Genomic DNA, 22500 nt, shown 5'->3' with positions numbered 1-22500 from the left:
CTCCTCCTCCCTCCACCTTCCTCCACCTCCCTCTTCCTCCCTCCTCCACCTCCCTCCTCCTGCTCCTCCTTCTCTAGCTTCACCTCTTCCTCCCTCCTCCTTCCTCCTCCTCCTTCTCCTCCTCCTCCACCTCCTCCTCCTCCACTTTCCTCCACCTCCCTCTTCCTCCCTCCTCCACCTCCTCCTCCTCCCTCCTCCTCCTCCACCTCCTCCTCCCCCACCTCCTCCCTCCACCTTCCTCCACCTCCTCCCTCCTCCTCCTCTACCTCCTCCTCCTCCACCTCCTCCTCCCTCCTCCTCCCTCCTCCTCCTCCTCTGTGGCGGCGGCCTCGGGGGCTCAGCTGTGAGTGTTGGCAGCGTCCCGGGCGTAGGTGACACATTCCTCCGGAGGGTAAACAACACAGACAGATGAAACAGATCCACACGACAGGACCGACAGACCAACTTCTCACACACCTCCATTCCTGGCTCGCTCTCAATAACACAACCAAAACAGCTGACGGACAGTCTTACCACGATACGGTAGCGTTCACCCAGCGAGCTACTGTACGATCCCTCTCTCTTTCTCTCCTTCTTTTTACCGTGCCGTATGCAACATTCAATACACGTTTCGACGAAATAGAAAGAGACAGGTTGATATTTTGCTCTTGTGCAGACGTAATGGAATCGAGGCTTTTAATGAAGATGATGGATTGCCTTTATAAAGGTCTTTCACCGTGCCTCTATAGCGGTTTACATTCTATTTCGGAGGTGAGTCCACTTTCACTGTGAACAAAGCCAGCAGTGGCTAGCCAGGCCTGCCTTGTCTCTCTGTCAGGGGTGGACTCCATGAGGTAAGGAGAGACCATGCTAGGGTTTCACCCAGGAGAGACCATGCTAGGGTTTCACCCAGGAGAGACCATGCTAGGGTTTCACCCAAGAAGAGAGGGAACTTCTACTGTGTCTACTGTAGCATCGCTATCAAACACTGATTAGCATCGAATGATCACACACAGTCCTCTACTGTACAGGTACACTGGCTCATACGTGTTGAGTCTCTACGCCAACAGAGCTAAGCAGTGTTGAGTCTCTACGCCAACAGAGCTAAGCAGTGTTGAGTCTCTACACCAACAGAGCTAAGCAGTGTTGAGTCTCTACGCCAATAGAGCTAAGCAGTGTTGAGTCTCTACACCAACAGAGCTAAGCAGTGTTGAGTCTCTACACCAACAGAGCTAAGCAGTGTTGAGTCTCTACACCTACAGAGCTAAGCAGTGTTGAGTCTCTACGCCAATAGAGCTAATCAGACGTGTTGAGTCTCTACACCAACAGAGCTAAGCAGTGTTGAGACTCTACGCCAATAGAGCTAATCAGACATGTGTTGAGTCTTTACCCCAACAGAGCTAATCAGACATGTGTTGAGTCTCTACCCCAACAGAGCTAATCAGACACGCCTCGAGTCTTTACCCCAACAGAGCTAATCAGACATGAGTCTCTACACCCACAGAGCCACGGCTGCCATGGGAGAAAGTGGACACAGCACACGTTGGCAGGGGGAGATGGCGCTGGCACAGCTGGCAGAGGTGCACGCCTGGCAGGGCGGAGTCAGGAGGTGGTAGGGTCTCGTGATGGATGTAGCAGACGAGCGGTGGGCAGCCTGGTTTCACATTGACAGAATGGGGCCAGGCCTCCTCCCGATGTATATGCATTAATAATACACAGAGCAACATGAAAACCAGCAGCCATGGAGGAGGGAAAATAAACAGGGTTCCTTGAGAGAGAGAGAGAGACCGCTGTGTGTGGTGGGGATGTAGGTACTGGATGCTGCGGCTACCTCTCCCCCCCCCCCCCCAACCTCTCTCTCCCCCCCTACCTCTCTCTTTCTCCCCCCCCCACCTCTCTCTCCCCCCCTACCTCTCTCTTCCCCCCCCCCACCTCTCTCCCCCCCCCCACCTCTCTCTTTCTCCCTCCTCCTCCCTCGCTACCTCTTTCTTTCCCTCTCTCCTCCCCCCCCTGCTACCTCTCTCTTTCTCTCCCTCCCCCCCTGCTACCTCTCTCTTTCTCTCCCTCCCTCCCCCCTCGCTACCTCTCTCTTTCTCTCTCTCCTCCCCCCCCTGCTTCCTCTCTCTTTCTCTCCCTCCTCCCCCCTGCTACCTCTCTCTTTCTCTCCCCCCCCCCCTGCTACCTCTCTCTTTCTCTCCTTCCCCCCCCCCTCGCTACCTCTCTCTTTCTCTACCCCCCCCCCCCCTGCTACCTCTCTCTTTCTCTCTTTCTCTCCCCCCCCCCCTGCTACCTCTCTCTTTCTCTCCTTCCCCCCCCCCTCGCTACCTCTCTCTTTCTCTACCCCCCCCCCCCCTGCTACCTCTCTCTTTCTCTCTTTCTCTCCTTCCCCCCCTGCTACCTCTCTCTTTCTCTCCCTCCCCCCCTGCTACCTCTCTCTTTCTCTCCCTCCCTCCCCCCTCGCTACCTCTCTCTTTCTCTACCTCCCCCCCCCTGCTACCTCTCTCTTTCTCTCTTTCCCTCCCCCCTCGCTACCTCTCTCTTTCTCTCCCTCCTCCCCCCCACCCCATTAGCCCGGCTTCACCAGACCCACTTTTGCAAAAATTCTAAGGGTCTGGAGCTGCTGGGTTTATTTTTGATTTCCATGGGTCAACGTCAACGGTCGCAGAACATAACGCCTCTGGATTGATATCGATTTATTGTAATAATTCAGAAAAGAGTAGTCGAGAATGCCAAGGTTGCTACTTTTATTCCAAATAGTTAAAGAGTTTGCTCAGAGAGAAAGGAACATCCACCAAGAGCAAAGATTATCATGAAAACAGAGCATTATAAACAGTGTGGGTGTAATACATCCATGGTGTAACCGTACATGCATATGCAAATACCTCACTAGCCAATCATCAGTGAGTAGGCTTGGTCTGAGGGTCAACAGCTGAAGTAAACATCAGCTGGGAGGAGGGTACCCCTGGGGACCCCTGGTGAGGTCTCCTGCCATGAAGCAGAAAGGCCTGCGGATAGTGGGGTCAGGGGTCAATAAACAGGAGACCACTGCATCAGCTGTAAAACACACAGGATTCACAATGTAGATTTTCCTATGACTGTCTTAAATAAGAGAACACCCTTATTTGAATGTATCTATTACAGGATGCAATTGGATAGACCTATAGCCAATCAGAGCAACGGAACGTGGGTTAGTCGTATCAAAATGGGTCAAGTCATATCAGTCATTATACAAAACACATCCCGTAGATAAATGGTTGTGATTGGTCTGTCGAAATCTGCCAGACGGGATTCACACCCACACTCTCCCAACAGCTGCGCCAGGGACCTCCCTCTTGGAGGGACTGTCAGCGCTCATTTAATGAGTGAGTATAACCAATCACTCGCTACCACTACCCGGGACTCGTGAGGACACTGTCACTGTCACTAGGTTACACCTGGTCAGACTGATCCGCGGAGAGAAACAGGATGTGAGGTCACGTGATCAGGATGGTGAAGCCAGGCTAGCCCCCACATCCTCTCTCTCTGCTACAAAGTGCTAAGGATCATTGGACAGGACACTGACCAATATGGACATACACTTACTCATGACTCTTACCTAGCCTATTCTTGCACAAGCTAGGCATGTTTACTTGAACAGTAGTCTAGTAGTAGGATGTAGGATCTTGGGAAAAGCCCTCATTGGTGGCGTCTATTTCTTATGGCTCCAGTCAGATTAAACGTCCAACACTATTTCACAAGGGAACCGGTGCTGCATCCTATCCTTAGCGCCACCCAAGACGATGATGGTTGTGGTTGTGGTTATGATTGTGATTGTGTTGTGATTGGTTTAAAGAAACACTGCGTTTTTTCCCCCCCTGTTCCAGAATGATAATGGTTTGCAGCCAGACATGTCTCCAACACTGGCACAGCGCTAACACAAAGAGGGGAGATGGGTCTGGCCATGAGAGACTTCTTGCATATTTAGGAGTGTTATACTGTTGCACTCTAATATATTTTGCGTTCCCTGACATTTTTTGTATTTCTATTCATTTTAATCTATTGTAAATTCTGATCTATTTATCTATATATCTATCTATCTGGAATATGTAGGGGTGGGACCTATGCCCACCCCCCATAGCTCTCTGTAAAGTACATTGTGTTGCCTCTGTGTAGGAAATGCGCTATACAAATAAAATTTGATTTGATCTATCTATCTATCGATCTATCGATCTATCGATCTATCTATCTATCTATCTATCTATCTATCTATCTATCTATCTATCTATCTATCTATCTATCTATCTATCTATCTATCTATCTATCTGTATATCTATCCATCCTCCATCTCTCTGAGCCTGTGTGTGTGTGTGTGTGTCTGTGTGTGTGTGTGTGTGTGTGTGTGTGTGTGTGTGTGCGCGCGTTTGTGTGTGTGTGTGTGTGTTTGTGTGTTGGCAGGAAGTGGGCTGTGACCGTCAGCTGGGCAGCGGTGCCAGGGAGGACAACTGTGGCGTCTGCGCCGGCGACGGCTCCACGTGTCGCCTGGTTCGAGGACAGGCTCTGCCCCACCTCTCCGAGGACGAACGTGGGTACACCAGCACCTCCACCGCCCCTAAAAAAATACCCTGGGAAAACACACTCCATCCTACCGTCATCTTAAACTCATTTCCTTGCCAATCGAGCTTTGCAACTCCAGTGAAAATACACCTCCTTCCCCTGTCCCCACAACTCCTTACAACTCTTTAGAACATTTTCTTGTCTTTTGGAGGTTCACAGCTCCTATGTAAATATTGTTCTCTCCTCCCTAACCCTCCTTCTCTGGAGCTAATCTCTCTCTTCCTGGTCTGGTCCGGGTGCTGGAAGCCAGCAGGCATGGAGGTGTCTTAGCCACGCCTGGTTTAACCCTCCAGCCAATGACCCAGTCTTCGGCCTGGTCTGGTATTAGCATGCTAGTGAGCCTTGTTTTTTTCTGTGGGTTTTCATAAAACGTTATGTCTGGAGATTAAATTCATAACTGCATTGTGGCTGCCACTATTGTTCTTTTTCCATGTGTGAAATTCATTTTTGTTTACTTGGAATTGATTTAGGACATTGAAAACCGTGCAATGGCAATGTTTTTAGTAGACAAAATGTGGTTTGGAATCATATCTAATGAAGTTTGAGTTAAGCCTACTCAGCATTGGTTGAGGCCTGTTCCCACCACACACAACATGGCCTATCTTCAAATGAGCACTTGTGAAGTCTAAAAATCATATTCAGTTTGGAGTATGCAATGGCTTTGCTATTGGACATTTCCAAGGCAACTCAGCATTCCATGTCTTTAAAGGTTAATGAAATAGATATTGGCACCAAATGTACACTGCATACTCTATTTATTGGCTATCCAGCTGAGGAATTGTATCAAATTCTTCAAATTAACGTGTTTTGGCGTGCGTTGAGGAGTGAAAATTAACATGGCCGGGTTCCCCGAAAAACATCGGTATTAGAGCTAACAGCCAGTAACCATGTAAATATTTACATCTCTCTTTTAATTGTTGGTGGGTGTTTGCGGCGTCTGTCAGGTGTAGCCCAGAGAGGAGCGTGCTTTTAGTCAGGAAGCTGCCTGCTGCTGGACTACTGGCATAAAATATTCATACAGTAGTTGGCTGACCGGGAAAACAGACCCTGCATTATGAGGTTAACTGAACAAACTCCTCCTTAATCTAACAACAGCATGTTTCTGGGTCCATTTCCTAGCATCTTAGCCGTTAGCGTTAGCCCCGCTGTCTTCTGCGCGCTGCTGTAGCACAAGGCTGTCTTTGTGCACCTCCGCTCGGCTAATGGGGATGCTCTGCCCGGCCCTCAGCAGTGGAACGAGACTGGATATTGTTTTTGGAGAGGTCCAGGTTGTCAGCAGCGGCATGTCCATGGCTGCCAGCTGCACTTAAGTCACCTCTCCTTGTCCAGTAATTCCCGCGCCCAGAACAAAGTGCTCAAACAGAATCCGACAAAGAAATACTGGGACTTTTGTTTCAGTGGACAGGCTGAGGCGTTTTCACTGCATCATGCCCCTTCCTTTAAAGAGCCCGTTTAACCAGATCTAGGAGTAACTCAATCCAAGCGCACTATGCGCCTTCTAATAAAGTCCGTCTAGCCAATAACTCACCGTGGTCCACGATGACATGGAGCTTTCCATCTTCTCCAGGTCCCATAGAGGAGCTGGCACAGCAGGGGCTCCTCCACCGTAATCTGATCTGGGCTGGGCTCTCCAGCCTCTCGGCTTGGGCTTCTAGACTTGTGGCTGTAGGCTCCAGGCTCTGGACTCATGACCTGTAGGCTCCAGGCTCTGGACTCATGACCTGTAGGCTCCAGGCTCTGGACTCATGGCCTGTAGGTTCCAGGCTCTGGACTCATGACCTGTAGGTTCCAAGCTCTGGGCTGAAGGCTGTAGGTCCCAGGCTCTGGACTGAGGCCTGTAGGTTCCAGGCTCTGGGCTTTGGGCACCAGGTTCTGGACCGGGGGCTGGACCCGGGTCTGTTGGTTCTGGATGCGTAAGGGAACGGACCCTTGGTCTGGGGTCTCGGGGTATAGAGGAGCCCGTCTCTCTCCTGGTTATTAAAAGCTCCTAATGAGTGTCTGGCGGTTCCGATCCATTCCTCCAAGCTCCGGTTCCGATCCGTTCCTCCAAGCTCACTCTGCACCCCCGTTACTCAGCATTCCTACAGAGGAGGATAAATATACAGACCAAGGCCATTCCAGCCCAGACCATGGCTGCTGATTTGATTTTCCTTTACACACACACACACCTCCACACACCTCCACACACACACACAAACACACACACACACACACACACTCACACACACACACACACACACACACACACACACACAGGCCCCCCATTTGTTTATCATGATACATAATTCATGGCTGTGAGGGGTGTTTGTCACTCAGCGTGTTCGGAATATGAATTCACCATAATTTCACCATAATTTCCCACAGTCCCACACAGGTGATGATAGCCTTGGCTTAACTGAACTCATAACAGCATATCCATGCTTCATTCGCATAATTTGTTTGGAAGGCCACTTCAAAACATATTGCCTTTTTTTTCCTCTCCCTCAGACGATCGAAAACTCAGAGCCGGTCTGGAATTGACTTGATTTCACTGCCCATTTAAATGCACAGGGCTTGGCGGTTCTGTTTCCAAGCGTAATTATTTTAAGGGGCACCAAAGACTATGGCCGGCGTCCAGTGCGGCTTAATTGTTGCCGGAGTGCCCGTTCGCAACCGCAGGGAAAACTAGCATTCTCAAACTGCGGAAAATAGCATTAGCGCTCGACTCGTCTATAAAACTCTCGCCTCGTTACCAAGCAGCTCCCTCGACCGCACCGAGCGACACGTCCTGTGTGAAAAGTCAGCGTCTGAAAACGCACTATTTTCGCAGGGTTAGTGGCAACCGTCCCACAGTTATAAAATAGCCTGTCAGCGTGTAGCAGCATACCTGCTCAGCGACGCGGGTAGCGTGGCTCCGAGCAGGAGGCTTTTTCTTAACGGCCTCGAGCGAAGCTGGGGATGATATTTCAGTGCAAACTTGGATCTGTCTAGTACTCGGGGCTCTTGTTGTTCTGTTGATGGAATTTCGTCGGTGATGTTGTAACTGGCCTGCTCCTGGCCAGCGTCCAGTCCTCCACCTCATCCACCGCACGCTTATACATGTGCCCCTGGAGAGAACTCTGACTATGGCACGGGAATAGCTTTCCCTGCATTTGAACTCGGATAGAGAAAGAGAGAGTTCTAGTTTGTTGCTTCTTCTACTTTCTGAGAATCGTGCACCCAAAATCTGTCACTCCTCTACATGCAGGCGTGTTATGGCGTGTGTTATAGCGTGTGTTATGGCATGTGTTATAGCGTGTGTTATAGCATGTGTTATAGCGTGTGTGTTATGGCGGGGGATATTGTAAACTCTTATCCCTCTCTCTTTCTCTCTCTCTTACACACACACGCACGCACACACACGCACACGCACACACACACACACTCACAAAGAGACCTACACATGGCTGTGGTGTTTCAGGAGGTAGGTGGCGTGTCAGGCCCTGTGCTCAGAGGGAGGATCAGAGAACTGTGAGGACAGGAAGCTGCTCCCTCAGGCAGGCGGGGAGAGAGAGGCAGAGCAGAGAGACCAGGGCGGGAGAGAGAGGCAGAGCAGAGAGACCAGGGCGGGAGAGAGACGCAGAGCAGAGAGACCAGGGCGGGAGAGAGACGCAGAGCAGAGAGACCAGGGCGGGAGAGATAGGCAGAGCAGGGAGACGCGAGGGAGACTGGGGGAGATCAGGGCGTGCAGTCAGGCCGGCTGGGAGAGAGGCAGAGCAGAGAGACCGGGGCTGGGAGAGAGAGGCAGAGGGGAGACCAGGGAGAGAGGCAGAGCAGGGAGACCAGGGAGAGAGGCAGAGCAGGGAGACCAGAGAGAGAGGCAGAGCAGAGAGACCGGGGCTGGGAGAGAGAGGCAGAGCAGGGAGACCAGAGAGAGAGGCAGAGCAGGGAGACCAGGGAGAGAGGCAGAGCAGGGAGACCAGGGAGAGAGGCAGAGCAGGGAGACCGGGGCTGGGAGAGAGGGGCAGAGCAGGGAGACCAGGGAGAGAGACAGAGCAGGGAGACCAGAGAGAGAGGCAGAGCAGAGAGACCGAGGAGAGGGAGGCCAGGGTGTGCAGTCAGTCAGGCAGGCAGGCAGGCAGGCAGGCAGGCAGGCAGGCAGGCAGGCAGGCAGGCAGGCAGGGTGGGTGGGCTGGTTGGCTGGCTGGCTGGCTGGCTGGCTGGCTGGTTGGTTCTCTGGCTGGGCTGCTGACCTGACTGTTATGAGACGGTTCTACATTAGAGATCAGGTTTCATCAGCAGACTGATCTGGGTTCAAGGCTGAAAGGAAAACCCCAGTGAGGCGATACTGTAGAAGGGCCTGTCTGGAACACACACACACACACACACACATACACACGCACACACACACACACACACACACACACACACACACACACACACACACACGTACATACTGTACATCCTGTACATACATACATACATACATACATACATACATACATACATACATACATACATACATACGTACACACACACACACACACACACGCCCACGCCCTATGACCGGTGGAGGAGGTGGTGGTGTTGTGGTATTGGGTATTTGGATGTTGTTGTTGTTGTTGTTGTTGTTGTGGTATTGGGTATTTCTAGTGAGTTATTTTCCCTTATTTCACATTAGCACATGCATGTGTTGTCAAACAGAGCGATGATTAATGCTGGTTATCACCTCCTCCTCCTCCTCCTCCTCCTCCACCCCTCTGCTTGTGAGATCATGGGTTCCATGTTTCTCCTTGGCCGCTCGGTGGCGTCTGACCCCCAGACGTTGCTTTTACACCGAAGCGGTTTCAATCATGGTTCTTGTCCCTCTATTCAACCTTTTTCTTTTTTAGCTCGGTTCAATTTGGCCTGATCCTAGTTGATAAGAGTAAGGTCGAGTGCTTCAACACAATATATCTATTTGCTGTCAGGCTGGGAAGAGTTAGAATCAGTCCCAGTAGTCTGATAAAAACAGTGAGATGTTTTCGAAATATTCCCTTGTTCATTGTGTGTGTGCGTGTGTGTGTGTGTGTGTGTGCGTGCGTGTGTGTGTGTGTGCGTGTGTGTGTGTGTGTGTGTGTTGTGTGTGGGTGTTGTGTATGTGTGTGTGTGTGTGTGTGTGGGTGTTGTGTATGTGTGTGTGTGTGTGTGTGTGCGTGTTGTGTATGTGTGTGTGTGGGTGTTGTGTGTGTGTATGTGTGTGCGTGTTGTGTATGTGTGTGCGTGCGTGTGTGTGTGTGTTGTGTGTGTGTGTGTGTGTGTGTGTGTGCATGTGTGTGTGCGTGCGTGTGTGTGTGGGTGTTGTGTGTGTGTGTGTGTGTGTGGGTGGGTGTTGTGTATGTGTGCGTGTGTGGGTGTTGTGTGTGTGTGTGTGTGTGTGTGTGTGTGTGTGTGGGTGTTGTGTATGTGTGTGTGTGTGTGTGTGTGTGTGTGTGTGTGTGTGTGTGTATGTGTGTGTGTGTGTGTGTGTGTGTGTGTGTGTGTGTTCTGATCCCTGCAGCTGTGAAGACGGTGCTAGAAGTCCCCCTGGGGAGTCGTAGTCTCAGACTCAGTGCCAAGGGCCCCGGACACATAGGTAAGCCCTGTACACACACTGTACACACACTGTACACACACTGTACACACACTGTACACACACTTTATACAGATTATGCTCTTAGTCACTTGTTTTAAAAAGAAGATGCACTTGTGAGTTCTGGCAAGTAGTAGTACATTGGCTTTTCCTACGTTAAATGCAATTATTGTTAGTCGCCTTGAATAAAAGCGTCTGCTAAATGACTGTAATGTAATGTAATGTAATGTATACTGTACACCACGCCTCCATATGGGAAAGAGTCCAGCATGTTATCATAGCTTTAACTGAAAAGCCATACGAAATATCGCATAGCTTTCATTACGTAGATAGCCCTCTATTGAACCAGAAGGCGTTCTGTATGTCAACGCTTGTATTTACACACATCAACGGAGTGCAGGTTTGTTATTGACACCAGCAGTGAATCTACCTGAAGACCCCACTCTCCTGCCCAGGTAGAAGAGTATGCCTTAATGGGGTTTGAACCCAGGCAGAAACACCCACATGATACTGGTACAGACACCATCATTCATTACATGTCTCCCCATCACATTCCCTCTCTACACTATCTCTTAGGATGTCTGTTAATCCTCTCTCTCTCCCCCTCTCTCTCTCTCTCTCTCTATCTCTCTTTCTCTCTCTCTCTCTCTCTCTGTCTGTCTGTCTCTCTCTCTCTCCCTCTCTCCCTCTCTCTCTCTATCTCTCTTTCTCTCTCTCTCTCTCTCTCTGTCTGTCTGTCTCTCTCTCTCTCCCTCTCTCTCTCTCTCTCTCTCCCTCTCTCCCTCTCTCTCTCTCTCTCTCTCTCTCTCTCTCTCCCTACACACATCTGGGCTAACGAATGTTATTCTGGCAGCTGATCAGCCCAGTGATTTATGGAGGAAGTCATCACTATGGCTCAATCTGCTCAGCGCTGTGAGAATCACATACCTCTGTGACAAAGCTCCTCTGAAATATAGATGTGTTTAACCTCAGGGCACTCTTCACACACACACGCACGCACGCACGCATGCACACATGCACGCGCACACACACACACACACACACACACACACACACACACACACACACATACACACACACACACGCACACACACACACACACACACATTCTCATTCCATGTCATGCTCTGCCACTGTGGAACTAAGGGATTCTAGCCATTCCTAAAGCACTGTTTGCTCAAATGTGTGTGTAAAGAGAGAGAGACACACAGATGTAGAGAGAGAGAGAGAGAGAGAGAGAAAGACAGACAGTGAGAGAGAGGGAGAGAGAGAGAGAGAGAGAGAGAGAGAGAGAGCATGTGTTGGAGCCTGCGCATGTCAGATTTATGGACTGTGTTTCCTGTGTGTCCATGGCCAGTGTTTTTGCGAGTGATATGTGTGTGTGTGTGTGTGTGTGTGTGTGTGTGTGTGTGTGTGTGTGTGTGTGTGAGCGCTGTAAGGGCTTGTGTCGGTGTATGCAAGTCAGTGTTGTTAGTGCATGGGTTGGTGTTGGAGTCCCTGGAGTACGTGTTGATTCCTATGTTCTACGAGTGTGTTTTTGTGGGCTCAGCGAGTGTGTGTGGGGGCCCCGGGCCCCCTGGAGGCAGCTCTAGCTCCAGCTGACTTGCTGGTGGCAAACATCATAATACACTAGAGGTCCAGCCTTGTAATACACACAAGAGCTCGAGGCCGATCTGGATGTGTGTTTTGTCAGATGTTTCAAACTGGACGTGGGAAGTGGGCTGAGTGACCTTCAGATTACTTTAACAGATCGTTTGTCAACTATCAGGAGACCGGCGTAGCGGACGTGGAAAGCAGTAGTTGGGTTTAAAGGGTAAAAGACCAGAGTAAAGGAGGAGAAACTAAAGGCATCATTTAAAACCCCTTTAACCCGGGCTGAAGGTCACCAATTCCTCTGAAATGAAATACTATCAGCAGTGTGATCATATATTTTCACCACGGCCAAACATCATCGATTTTCTCTGAAGGGTATTTGGATTATAAATTGTTTCTTTTCATGAGATGACAAAGGCCATATAGTTATGAATTGCTTCAAGTTGTGAAACTCCTGTAGACGCCTTAAACAATGGTCAGGATACATTGAACGCAGATGATGAATTCGGAACATTTGTCTAACGGTGTCTGTTGAAATGCTGCTATTTCGTCATATCATTGTAAATGGAACATTGTTTTGGGAAGCATTTCTAGTTGTCTGTGATAAAGGGCAATGTGAGAGAAATGCATATGTTAGTGAAAGAGAAATTACGTGAGAGAGAAAACTGAGACATTAGGAAAGTTGGATACTGTAGCTGGGCTAGGAACAGCTGAATATGATTATATCAAACATCAGAAACAACACCGTCTATCTAGTGCTTATTATCCCACGCACTCCAGTCTCTTCATTTTGTCAAATACATTAACGTTTAGTTAATTGGTGTCGCCAGAGATTATGAAAGCACAGTTAAACACCATCGATGCGAGAAGCCTGTGGCGAGCGATTAGCAACATCAGAGGATTCTGGGAAAAGACGAACTCCCGCTGTGGACGTGGTTCCTTCTCTACCGGAGGAGCTGAACTCCTTTTTGCGTGCTTGCTTCGAGGACTACGACACCACCCTCCCAGAGAAAGCAGCAACCCTCGCCCTTACAGCGGCTGGTACGGTCTCTTTCTCTGTAGCAGATGTACTGTAGCACGCTCCTTCAAAATGGGGGAACATCCGCAAGGCCATGGGTCCAGGTGGCATTCCCGCCCACGTCCTCTGCTCTCCTTCTTCAAAACGTCCACCATCCTGCCCATCCCCAAGAAAACCAAGATGGCCTCCTGAACGACTGGCTGGCTGTTTCTCTGTCCCCCATTTGTCAGAAGATGCTTTGAGAGGTTGATCAGGGACTACATCGGCTCTGTGCTGCCTGCCTCCGACCCCCTGCAATTTGCCAACAGAAGCAGCCATTCCATCCATGATGTCATAGCCCACACCCTACACACACCCCCCTCCCACCTGGTGAACACATAATGAGAATGTTGTTTGCAAACTACAGCTCAGCATTCAACACCATCTTACCAGCGTGGCTCGTCACGAAACTCCCGTCTGTAAATCTGACTGGCCCTCTGTGCAGCTGGATAATGGACTTGTACCTGTCAGGGAAACGTCAGGGAGTCACAATTGGCAAACGTCACCTCCTCCCTGCTAACCCTTAACACAGGAGCTCTGCAGGGCTGTGTTCTCAGCCCCATCCTGTACTCGCTGTACACACACGACTGCGTGGCCACACACAGCTCCGATGTCATCGTTAAACTCACTGATGACACGACAGTGGTAGGCCCGATCACCAGAAACGACGAGTAAGCCTACAGAGAAGAGGTGAGGTACCTGACACAGTGGTGCTGACAGTGCCGTGAAAACATCCTCTCACTCAAGGAGCTAGCGGTGGACTTCCGGAGACAGGACAGAGGACACAGCCCTGTCCCCATTGACAGAACACCCATGGAGAGGGGGAACAGCCTCAAGTTCCTCGGTACCCAAATCACCGAGGACCTCAAATGGCACACACAGAGGCCATAGTGAAGAAGGCACAACAGCGGCTCTTTTTCCTCAGATGGCTGAGGAAACTCAAGACGAACCCTCGCATCCTCAGGACCTTCTACTGTGTATATGTCAACCGTGGAGAGCATCCTGATTGGTTGCAGCGCTGCCTGGTACGGGAACTGTACCGCCATCATCCGCAAAGCCCTGCAAACGTCCATCATTGGCGGTAAGCTTCCCTCCCTCTGGGAACTCTACCCCAGGCGGAACGCGAGGAGAATTCTTAAAGATCCCAGCCACCCCAACCACGGACTTCTCACGGCGGTGCCATCAGGCAGACGCTACCTCAGCGCCAGGGCACACACCAGTCAGCTGAGGCACCGTTTCTCCCCTGGCCTTCAGACTATTGACCTTGTTGAGTTGTGTGCACAGTTATACATACCATCTGCCAGCAGTGCATAAATGGACCGTATGTAATGTGTCATGTACCTGGGTTGTATGTACAGTAATATATGCCATCTGTTAGATGTAGTGAATTAATATACCACATGTTTATTAGGTCCATATTGTGTCCATGTGCATAGTGTACAGTTATACACGTGTATCCCAAAACATTTGAATATTGGGAAAAAGTCCATTATTTTCCGTTATTTAATTCAAACAGTGAAACTTTCCATCCATTACACAATGTGAAATATTTCAAACCTCACAATACTTGGTGGGGGCTCCTTTTGCACAAATTACTGCATCAACGTGGAGCGTGGCATGGAGGCAGTCAGCCTTGAAATACCTCACTGCATGTGTAATGAATCTATAATATTATGAAAGTTTCACTTTTTGACGACAATATTGTAATTTTCTGAGTTGCACCCGTATATAGCCATCTGTATACAGTGTAGCAATATACCATACGTCTGTTACAGTATGTGACAACGTCTGAGGTTTATTATATGTACAGTATATTGCCTGTTGATATGATGTTTGATATGCAGTTGACTTGCACCTTATTCTCACCCGCTGGTACACTCCTGCACAGTGATGTCACAATAAAGTGACTTGATGTAATGTACTGTGTACTGTGTACTGTACTTTCTGTTACTTCTTTTGATTGTGAACACCCTTTCTCTCTCTATTCTTTCTCTCTTTTTCTTTGTCACTTTTTCATTCTCTCCATCAGTGGTGGAGGCGGTCTCCCTGCAGGGGAAGAGAGAGGAGCACAGCCTGCTCTCCACCGGGTCCTATGTCCTCGGGGACACCAGCGTGGACTACCAGCGCGGGTCAGACAGACAGACCCTCAGGGCCCACGGACCTCTGAGAGCTGATTACATCATCAAGGTGAGACACACTGTTCGTCCAAAAACAGCCCTTATCTAATATTCTAGCCTATCAATGGACAAGCTGTTTTTTGTGTGTTTTTTCGCTAATTAACATAGATTTTTCGCAATCCTTGGAATGTCCGAACAACGCACGAGATAAGATGTCCTGTAAGCCTTCTCATATGAGAAACCGCTGACAGTGTCATGAGGAGTGTCAAAATCAGCCTCAAGTCATTGTGATTTTCCCATAATCGGAGCTAACTCGATAAGAACATAATTCATCTGCCGTTCTAAATCATTGTGGAATGGCATTTCTAATCATCACGACCATAGGCTGACAATCAAGGGAAGGGCGCGCCCGCATGGCGTCGTAAACCACTTCAGATGTTGTCTCGCACATGGAACCGTTGACTTCATGATGTAGCATGCTCTAGGATTTGGACGGGCGCCCACCACATCAAGTACATTTACACCTCATTATCCCCATCAGAATCGCTTATTTTACTCTGCTTTTATCTGATACTCGTGTCTCTTGTTTATCCAACATGATTATTAATGTTGAAATAATTCATTTGATTAAACAGATACTGGAAGTGAGTGTCGTCCAAATCCTTGATTGCGTACAGTTTTTCTGATGAATGGATGAAAGGGACTGGGCTGGTGGGGAGTTGGCACCGGAGTCAGTCTCCAAACATCCCGTCTTAAATCTACACACAGACAAGTTTTCTACGGCAATCGTTAGCATTCTGCGGTGGATCACACTGTCTGCATTTCAGTAGTCTCGAGTGGCTTCTCCTCTCTCCTCCAGATGGACTGCAGCTTGCTTTCACTGGGTCCATATCATTCCTGGTCAGAGCTAGGAGACAAGGAGAGGAAGCCAATGTAGACTATTGAGACGCACCCGTTGCCCCTGTCCCGCCCCTCCCGCCTCCCCCTGGCCCCGCCTCTTGTCTCCTCTCAGGTGAAGCACGCCGGACCGAAGGACACGGTGGTCCAGTTCCTGTTTTACCAGCCAATCAGGTACCAGTGGAGGGAGACAGACTTCTTCCCGTGCTCGGCCACCTGTGGAGGAGGTGAGAGGGACCTAGACGTCAGGGCTCAGTTATATTCATGTTGCGGTCCCAACGTTAGCTTAACGTTAGCCCAGGGTGTGAGCTTAACATTAGCCCGGGATGTTAGCTTAACGTTAGCCTGGGATGTTAGTTTAACGTTAGCCCAGGGTGTTAGCTTAACATTAGCCCGGGGTGTTAGCTTGACGTTAGCCCGGGGTGTTAGCTTGACATTAGCCCGGGGTGTTAGCTTAACGTTAGCCCTTACTCTGCTGAGGAAGTGACCCTGGGTGCTGGTGTGTATGTGTGTGTGTGTGTGCCAGGTTACCAGCTGAACTCTGCAGAGTGCACAGATATCCGCTCCAACCAGACCATCTCCGAGCAGCTCTGTCGCAGCTATCCCGAGAACACCAAGCCCACGCCCAAACTGAAGGAGTGCAACATGGATCCCTGCCCAGAGAGGTACAGGAGAATCACACTAATCTCTATGTTCTCTCTATGGCCATAAGTGTCTGTTTGTCTGTGTGTGTGTGTGTGTGTGTGTGTGTGTGTGTGTGTGTGTGTGTGTGTGTGTGTGTGTGTGAGATAGAGAGAGAGACAGAAAGAGAGAGATTGAGAGAGAGAGAGAGAAAGAGAGAAGAGAGAGAGAGAAAGAGAGAAGAGAGAGAGAGTGAGAGAGAAAGAGAGAGAAAGCGATCGAGCGGTGTGGCATTGTGACAGTATTTAATAGTAACGCTGTTTCCCAACAGTGATGGGTTCAAAGAGGTGATGCCTTACGACCACTTCCAGCCCCTGCCTCGGTGAGTACACATATTTGTGCTTCTATTATACACGGCAACCATACAAACCCTCGATAATACTACACTCGGTATTTATGACTCAGTATGGGCCTCGATCCCAGTGCCCTCTATCACTTCATCAATGCATCAGCTGATCGTCGAAATGCGTCAGCTTTGCTCATAAATGTTGAGGGCTCTATCTGGATGGGAGCTACGGCATGTAAACACAGACATTTGAGGCCTCGCCTTGCTACAGTCGTCTGTCTGTCTGTCTGTGTCTGTCTGTCTGTCTGTCTGTCTGTCTGTCTGCCTGTCTGTCTCTCCGTCTCTCTGTCTCTCCGTCTGTGAGATAAATCAGAACCACTGCTCAGACCTCTGGCACCGGCACCCGGCTTCGACTGGGTCAGGATTCAGATGAATCTGATTGGGTGGATTGGTTGTGACTAGTCGTTCGCTCCTGCCAACTGTCACTTAGAAACGGCGTGGTTGTGTCATACCACTACCAACGCTCTACACAAAGAACGGGCTTGTCCCTGTAATACAACACGTCTCGACTCTGATTGGACGAGACGGACGATCAGATACAGATTTCTCAATCAGCGCCCACGGTTTACAGAATGTAGTTTACAATGCGGTCGGGAGTATGCGTACACATATAATTTGTCCGCGTTGTCCCTGAGTGGAGGGCGATGGCGGTGTTGTAAGGGGGTCTTCGGTGCGGTGTGTGGTCCCCAGCTGGGAGCAGGGTCCGTGGACGGAGTGCTCGGTGTCGTGCGGCGAGGACGGGGGCCGGCAGGAGCGCAGCGTGGTGTGCGTGGAGGAGGACACGGACGGCCAGGTCGCCCAGGTGGAGGAGTGGAAGTGTGCTCACTCGCCCCGCCCCGCCACGCGCCAGACCTGCAACACCTTCACCTGTCCGCAGTGGGTGGCCATGGAGTGGTCTCAGGTGAGCTGCCGGCTGTCTACAGGGGCCCGAGCTACCGGCTGTTCACAGGGGCCGTACTGCATGAAACCACATGAATATCATCTACAGGGGCCGTACTGCATGAAACCACATGAATATAATCTACAGGGGCCCGCACTGCATGAAACCACATGAACATAATCTACAGGGGCCCGATCTGACAGTTTTCCACAGGGGCCCGTACTGCATGAAACCACATGAGCATACTGTAATCTACAGGGGCCATACTGCATGTAACCACATTAATATAATCTACAGGGGCCGTACTGCATGAAACCACATGAATATAATCTATAGGGGCCTGAACTGCATGATCCACATGAATATAATGTACAGGGACCCGCACTGCAGGAAACCACATGAACATAATCTACAGGGGCCGTACTGCATGAAACCACATGAATATAATCTACAGGGGCCGTAGTGCATGAAACCACATGAATATAATCTACAGGGGCCGGACTGCATGAAACCACATGAATATAATCTACAGGGGCCGTACTGCATGAAACCACATGAAGATAATCTACAGGGGCCCGAGCTGCCAGTTTTCCACAGGGGCCCGCACTGCGTGAAACCACATAAGCATACTGTAATCTACAGGGGCCGTACTGCATGAAACCACATGAATATAATCTACAGGGGCCGGACTGCATGAAACCACATGAAGATAATCTACAGGGGCCGGACTGCATGAAACCACATGAGCATAACAACGCTTGGTGTGTTATGTTGTATGTATAGTATTGTGTGTACTAGGGGTGTGCGGAGATGTCAATATGTGTATCTGTATCTGGTTGACCCACAAAATGATCTGTAACTGTATTCAGATAAAAATCTGAGGTGAGCGCGGCTGAAACAGAATGTGTAAAACAAGGGTAAATATTTCAGTAGCCTAATATTATTTGGCATTGTGATTGCTGTGCTTTCAAAGCATTAGACAAGTGGTATATCATATTTTTATTTACATATCATTAATTATAATTCATCATCATCATACTGTACAATTTTGTCTCCACAGAATTTTTATTTCATTAGACGGTGAACTGCCTGAACCCCACCAACTGGTTCCCAAGAGGGAACCAGATTTATTCAGTTAATAGTCAAGACATTTCATGAATTTACAGCAGGCTGGAGGAAAGCAGGACATTAAGTTAAATATTCACATACAAGGCTATGTGGAGAATAGACAACAAATAGAACAGCAAAAGTTGAAAATGGTCCTCAAAATGGCCGTACCTACCTGCTGCGTTCCCAGCCACTTGGCGCTTTCTGTTCATGCGCCGCTGGGGTTGGCAGACTCCAGAGATGTTTGGAGAGAGGAAAGATCCGCACACTGATATCTCCCGGTTCACCTTATTGGAAAAAGCAACGTTTCGACCCTTAGGTCTTCATCAGGCAACTTTAAAGTTTCAAATGACAGGTAGCAGGTATATACAGGCTGAAAGCCTGTGACATCACATCTGAGATCATCTGCCAGTCAATAAGGCTAAACGGTGCAGTTAGAGCCTGCAATTATATAAACACATAACACTGGCATATGAATAGCCTATATACATCAATCTAAATACAGATACAAAAAACAGAGACTATAGATTATACAAAGGACTTATCAACGTGCAATAAATAGGTGTACATCAATGTAGGCTACACTGTTTGGAGAATGAACTGGACTCCAGAGATGAACATTTCCTGGGGCGCTCTATCCCACACCAGCGCAGGTGGTCCCAGCCATCAGCGGCCTGCCTGGCGTCCATCTTGGGCATGGAGAGCAGCCATGGCCTCATCAAACGCTCGCGTGCGGAGACGGGCTCCGGCAGGTGGATGAGCTCAGCGCCGTCCGTCTCCGGCGGCGTACCGTACCGGTGATCTCGCTGGCACGGCCGGGGCCTCATGTTGTGTTTTGAGGGGGATCAGACATTTGTTCGCCCGCCATCTGTTTCTGGTGCGGAGGCGGAGCGGCAGCCAGTGGAGGCTGTCAGAGGCCGCGGGGGGGGGGGGGGCCGCCAGGGGGCCGGGCACAGGGCTCGGGGCTCGGGCACATCATGCAATGCTGCTCCCCCTGGAACCCGGGCCCGGCCACGGAGCTCCAGCCTCTTCTGGGCACGGCGCGCGCGGATCATCTTACCTTTGATCTGCGCTCTGCTCGTCTCATCAACAGCCTTTTTGGACATCCATCCTGCCTCTGGAAGCTCACGAACCCGAAGCCAGGGGACTTGGCCCTGTTATCGGCCATTACACGGATGCTCCTGGTGCTGCCATACGTGCAGAAGACCTTCCTTAGCCTGTCCAAATGTCTTGATGTAGACATCAGTGAAGTCTTTGGCACGGGCGGCCGGCTCAGCTTTGCACTCTCCGCAGGATTTGGAGCGATCATTACAGCATCCCTCTGAACAGCGCTGTTGGCGGCCTGCTGCTTCTCAGAGTGCACATACTTTAGCTGGAGCCCCTCGAGCCACTTTCATCACATGCGATCTTACATGACAGGACGTTGCCAAAGGCAGAGGAGGTGTCATAGAGGGCTGGATCGTTAACGGATCTGTCCAAATTCTTAATGAAGACGTTACCCGAGGCACTCTTTCTCAGGGAGGGTTCGCGTTGACGCCACAAAGGCTAATGTGGATTGGACACGCGTTGATCAGGTCAAAGTTCATGAGACTCACTAGCATTCAACCATTCAATTAGTTTGTCACAGAAACCTCTACCATGGTCAAATAGTAAACGTTGTGGTGTGCACTGTAGGTGCTGAAGTAGTCTGACAATCAGATCTGACAGTTCAGTTCTTCAAACCTCATTATTCACTCTGAATAAGCTCCCATTGTAGCCGTTTTCTGAGATGGACGTTGTCAAAGAGAGAGTCGCTAGTTCATCCCCTAACCAATCACAGCGTTTGACATCACATTCAAAGGACGCTGATTGGCCCGTTTGGAACCGAGAACTGAACTGAGTGAAATCACTCTGGACGAGAGCCTTTCCAGACGCTGAATCGCATTTCGAATATGAAAATGGGTGTGTGATTCAGGGTCTGGAGCCAGGCTAGTGCTGACGTATCAACTATACGCTGTTTAACTTGTCGTCAGTACCCAGTGCCAGTTGTCCGATACAAATCAAATCAAATCAAACTTTATTTGTATAACGCATTTCATACACAGAGGCAACACAATGCGCTTTACAGAGAACAAGGTAGGTGGGCATAGGTCCCACCCCTACATATTCCAGAGGGAAGCAAAATAACTGTTTCACCCAGGGGCCAGAAAAGTGAGCTGTAAAAATTCTTCCCTGACCGCTCTCAACGAGACGATCGAGCAAGCTCCAGAAAAATGTTTGTCTATTGGCTAAGAACACATACAGAGCAGTAAACATGGGCTAAATACTACAAATAGAGACATCTCCTAACAGGAGAGTCACAAATAGTTACAGAGAAATTGCCTACATGGTGGGCCACCATGTGTTAGTGTAGCTATCCTTGTAGTCTCATTTATATTGTATTTAAGTGAATAACAAAGCACAGTAAGCACAGAACAGGGTCATAGAGAATGCTGCAAAGCAGAGGTGGACATCGCTGATACAATGTATCTGCGATGTGCACAGAACAGAATTTCCATTGTGTACGTAGCCTACAGTAGCTTAGCCGCCACCGCTAATAGGCTCTCCGCTGGAAGTCACTAGAAGCCTCGTTCCTGTCCACCCGTCGTGCTGAGTGAACCGGAAAGAACCGCCCCCTCGTTATCGTGCCTCACAAACAGGGACGAGGCCGACATTAGGAGAAGCATGGGGGGGCGCTTTGTCACGCGTAGCGGAAAGAGAAGGCTATCCTGATTCCTTTCCTCTCTGGTCTCCGACACCCTTGAATGTTTAAACTCGCCAGATGAATGCAGACAGGCTAGCTAGCGAATCACAATCCATGACGCAACCCAGAAGGCAAATTATAAAAAAAAAAAAAAAATTGAAATACTTCCCCAATATCATTGATGAACTTCGGTAAGAAGAAATATTTGGCTATAGGCATTATCTGCACATTTCCAAATAGGTTGTACAGATCCGGACGCACCCCTAGTACCGTATGCATGTTGTATGTATAGTGTTTAAGCCCTTAGCTGGTTCTGATGTGTTGTTGTTGTTGTTGTTGGTTTTGCAGTGCACAGTGACGTGTGGGCGGGGCCTGCGCTACAGAGTAGTGCTGTGTATCGACCACCGGGGACAGCACACAGGCGGATGTAGCGCACCTCTCAAACCTCACATCAAAGAGGACTGCCTGGTGCCCATCGCATGCCACAAGCCCCGAGGTATGCAGTTCCTCTGGTCACAGCCTCAGAGAGTGTGTGTGTGTGTGTGTGTGTGTGTGTGTGTGTGTGTGTGTGTGTGTGTGTGTGTGTGTGTGTGTGTGTGTGTGTGTGTGTGTGTGTGTGTGTGTGGGTGTGTGTGTGTGTGTGTTTTACTATACGTTGTAGGGACAAAGAATAATTAAACAAGAACATGGTCAGTTGTGGGGACACAAAATGGTCGTCACAAGTCTAGGGTTAATTTTAGGGTCAACTGTTAGGCTTTAGGGCTTGGGATACAATTATGGTCAGGGTTAGGGGTCAAAGGTTATGTTTAAGTTTAGGCCCCCACAAAGATATGAATACGTGTTTGTGTGTGTGTGTGTGTGTGTGTGTGTGTGTGTGTGTGTGTGTGTGCGTGTGTGCGCGCGCGTGTGTGTGTGTGTGTGTTAGTGAATGAGATGCTGCCCTGCTCTGTCCTTAATGT

At 49.6% G+C, this 22500-nt stretch overlaps 1 protein-coding gene across 1 annotated transcript in view; it reads left to right on the top strand.

The window, feature by feature from the left end:
- adamtsl3 (ADAMTS-like 3) overlaps positions 1-22500 on the top strand; it is a gene marked incomplete at both ends in the record, with an annotated part of 117191 nt that overhangs the window by 62803 nt on the left and 31888 nt on the right. Inside the window, 8 exons of the mRNA XM_084437457.1 lie at positions 4414-4540; positions 10070-10144; positions 14821-14978; positions 15921-16032; positions 16332-16470; positions 16758-16808; positions 17523-17733; positions 21890-22037. Of these exons, the coding sequence (XP_084293583.1) occupies positions 4414-4540; positions 10070-10144; positions 14821-14978; positions 15921-16032; positions 16332-16470; positions 16758-16808; positions 17523-17733; positions 21890-22037 (1021 nt within the window). The remainder of the gene's footprint in view (positions 1-4413; positions 4541-10069; positions 10145-14820; positions 14979-15920; positions 16033-16331; positions 16471-16757; positions 16809-17522; positions 17734-21889; positions 22038-22500) is intronic.

Source organism: Borostomias antarcticus, assembly GCF_949987555.1.
Source record: "Borostomias antarcticus genome assembly, chromosome: 4".
NCBI classification, from domain to species: domain Eukaryota; kingdom Metazoa; phylum Chordata; class Actinopteri; order Stomiiformes; family Stomiidae; genus Borostomias; species Borostomias antarcticus.
The sequence above is the reverse complement of the archived record's forward strand: the minus strand, read 5'-3'. Positions and strand labels throughout refer to the sequence as shown.